This window comes from Olea europaea, chromosome 16 (genome assembly GCF_002742605.1).
Source record: "Olea europaea var. sylvestris chromosome 16, O_europaea_v1, whole genome shotgun sequence".
NCBI lineage: Eukaryota > Viridiplantae > Streptophyta > Magnoliopsida > Lamiales > Oleaceae > Olea > Olea europaea.
In genome coordinates, this window is record NC_036252.1 from 1,977,700 (window position 1) to 1,981,235 (window position 3,536).

The 3,536-nt window shown below is 36.9% G+C and overlaps 1 protein-coding gene across 1 annotated transcript; it reads left to right on the forward strand.

Moving 5' to 3' along the window:
• Positions 1 to 549: 549 nt before the first annotated feature.
• LOC111412912 (disease resistance protein RPM1-like) lies at positions 550 to 3,303 on the forward strand. Its single transcript, XM_023043778.1, has one exon. The coding sequence runs from the start codon at positions 550 to 552 to the stop codon at positions 3,301 to 3,303; it is 2,754 nt and encodes a 917-aa protein (XP_022899546.1).
• Positions 3,304 to 3,536: the final 233 nt, after the last annotated feature.

The following is a 3,536-nucleotide window of genomic DNA, read 5'->3' on the forward strand; positions in this document are numbered from 1 at the left end:
AAAGTCTGTGGTAGGGTACACGGGAATACTTAAAAATGAACTAATTTTTCAATTTTTATTCCAAGCAAATCTTCACTTTTGGTCTAAGTTATACTTAAATTCTATGATACGATATACAAGAATACTTTAAAGTGTTATGCTAATATTTAATTGGCGTTTATTCTAAGCAAATCTTCACCTTTGTATAAAGTTATTCTTAAATTCTATTGTATGGTATATGAGAATATTTTAAATGAAATGCTAATTCCAAATGCCACCACTTTCGAATTTCTAAATCTTCACTATGCATTATTTGATTGCTTTTAATTAACCAAATACTGTCTTTAATTTCTTGGGTACCAGATTCTAAGAAATATTTAAAGAACATCTTTAATCTTTATGGATTACTCTTGTCTCCTTAATGTGATACAAGGTTTCGATGCCAAGGGAATCATCAAATAATTGCATTCCTGCCATCTCTACTGACTTGATGAAGTTTATAAATGCTGTGAGGACCATCAATCTGCTAGCATAACTTGCAAACTAGAAAATTTGATAAAAAGACGTGAAATGGCCGACGTGGTAATTTCTTTTGCTGTACAATGCATCATACCAATACTACAGGAAAAGCTGAGAGAGGCGGGAGAAGTTGAGACCGATGTGGATAACATCAGAGATGAGTTGAATCGAATGATGGCATTTCTCAAAGATGCGGATAGTGCAGTGGATAATAGTGACACAGGGATGATAAATTGGGTCAACCAAGTTCGCGATGTTGCACAGGACACTGAGGATGTTCTCGACAAATTTGTACTCGGCTTGAAGAAGAATCGACAGGGCAGTGGGTGGTCCAATCCCGTTCTTCCTAACTTTTTAAATTGCATCGTAAATTTAAGATTCTTTTCTAGGATTGTTTCTGAAATACAAAGCATTAATTCTCGTGTCATCAGTATTGCAGAAGGGCATCGGAGATATTTTGACACTGCAGGAAGTTCAAATTCAAATTCAAATGTTGACACCAGCCTTGACCTTGCATATGATATTAGAGGTGATGCCCTTTTGGAAGAAGAAGTAAATCTTGTAGGAATTGAGGGCCCCAAAAGCGAGTTAACGAGATTGCTCTGGGAAAAAGGTTCCGGACTGAGTGTAATTTCAGTGGTAGGACCAGGAGGTGTGGGGAAATCAGCTCTTGTTAGGAAAGTATATGATGATGCAGCAGTGAAGAAGCAATTCAAAAGTCACGCTTGGATAATTGTCCCTCGGTTATTCGATATAGAGGATATCCTAAAGGACTTGATTCAGCAACTCTTTCGAGAAACCAAGGAAGCATTCCCTGAAGAAATGAACACCATGAATAATATTCAGCTGAAGGAACTGATTAGACTATTCTTACGAGAAAAAAGGTATGTGATTGTTTTTGATGATGTACGGGGCATCGAATTATGGAAGGCTATTAAACGTGCGTTTCCTGACTATTCTTGTGGTAGTCGATTAATTGTAACAACACGTAATACTGATGTGGCTCTCTATTCTGCTATGCGAAATAAGGAGAATGTATATACTTTGAAGCCCCTTCCTCCAGAGCATTCTTTGACACTATTTTGTCAAAAGACGTTTCGAGGGAGTCCTTGTCCTTCCCATCTGGAGGAAATTACTAATAATATCTTAAAGAGATGCGCAGGGCTGCCGATCGCTATCAAGTCTGTTGGTGGAATTCTGGCTTCAAAGAGCCGCAGATTGGACGAATGGGAGAGGGTTTATAAGAGTCTTGGAGCTGAACTGGAAAGAGAAAATAGGAATTTGAATATGATCTTGTTGCTTAGCTTCAATGATTTGCCTTACCATCTAAAATACTGTTTGTTATATATGGCCATATATCCAGAATATCACTTGATAAAGTGTAACTCCTTGATTCGCCTATGGATAGTGGAAGGTTTCGTGAATGAAGAAAAAGAAGGATGGACAGTGGAACAAGTTGCCCAAGACTACCTAAAGGAGCTTGCTAAAAAAAACTTGATCGAAGTGGTGAAGGCTAAAGAGAATGGAAGCATAAAATCTTGCCGCATAAATTACTTTCTCAGGGAGAATCTTCTAAATAAAGCAAAACGTCAAAATTTTTTGATGAAAGTCGGCAAAAATTCCAGTGGTCAATGGAATAGCAAAGCTCGTCGCTTATCAATCGATGGCCCTTGGGAAAACTTTAATCCTCAAATATCTGGCAAAAAACTTCGTTCTTTGCTTACATTTGATGTGACTGATTCGTCTTCAATACTTGAACTACTTAACAGTTGTATGATGCTTAAAGTTCTAGACCTGTCAGGATTACCTCTAAAATCATTTCCAGAGGTAATCACCAAGCTCCTACTTTTGAAATATCTATCTTTGAGGCATACAGAAATTGGATCACTTCCAAGATCAATCAAGAAGCTTCAAGAACTAGAGACGTTAGATCTTAAACACTCACTTGTCACTGAGTTGCCTGTTGAGATCTTAGAACTCCGAAAACTGAGACATCTCATAATATGTCGCTATGTATGCTCTGCTGCACATTCAGATGTTCAAATCAACGTTCTTGGTTTCAAGCTACCAAATGGAATTGGAGCTCTAAAGTCTTTATACCAACTCTCTTTTGTTGAGGCAATCCCTGGCACAATAATAGAGATAGGGAACATGAAGGAATTGAGAAGGCTTTTCATATTCAAATTGGGAAGAGAGGATGGAATGATGGTTTGTTCATCCATTGTAAAGCTCCAAAATCTTCAATCATTAGCCTTGTTTTCAAAGGCAGAAAATGAGATCCTTGACCTGGATCACATTTCATCCCCTCCTGCATCCCTTCAAGAGCTCTCTGTGTCAGGACGTTTAGAAAAATTTCCGTATTGGATAAAATCTCTCAACAACTTGGTTAAAGTTTATTTCAGGTGGAGTCGGTTAAGCGATGATCCCCTTCAGTATCTCCAAGATTTGCCAAGCTTAGTCCGTCTTGAACTTCTTGATGGATATGTTGGTGAAGAACTGTGTTTCAAGGCGGGAAAGTTTCAAAGTCTCAAAAGATTATGTCTTGACACGTTTGAATCTTTGAAACAGGTTATAATTGAGGAGGAAGCAATGCCAAAACTGAAAAGGATAAAGATTCAGCGGTGCCAATATCTGAAAAGTGTTCCATCTGGAATTGAATGCCTTGACAAGATGAAAGTTCTTAAACTTTACTACATGAGCCCACAGTTTATTGAGAAACTGACTGTTGAAGATTTCCATAAAATTGCACACATTCCTAAAGTACGTTTTTGGAAGAATGACGTCACGGAAATGGATGAAGATTGAGTTCTTAATTATCTTTTAGTTAGTGTTTTACTAAATAACATCAGATTTTAATTCCGTTTATATCGGATTAATTCTGAATATTAGGAATTTTAATTATCTAGATTTAGTCTCTCTAAAGATTTTGGTTTTTATCTAGTTTTTTTGGTTATTGCTTTAAATAAGGATTGTAAGTCTTAATGGCAGAAAGTGGATTCCGAATAAATATTTTAGAGTTTGGAATTTTTCAACCTCTT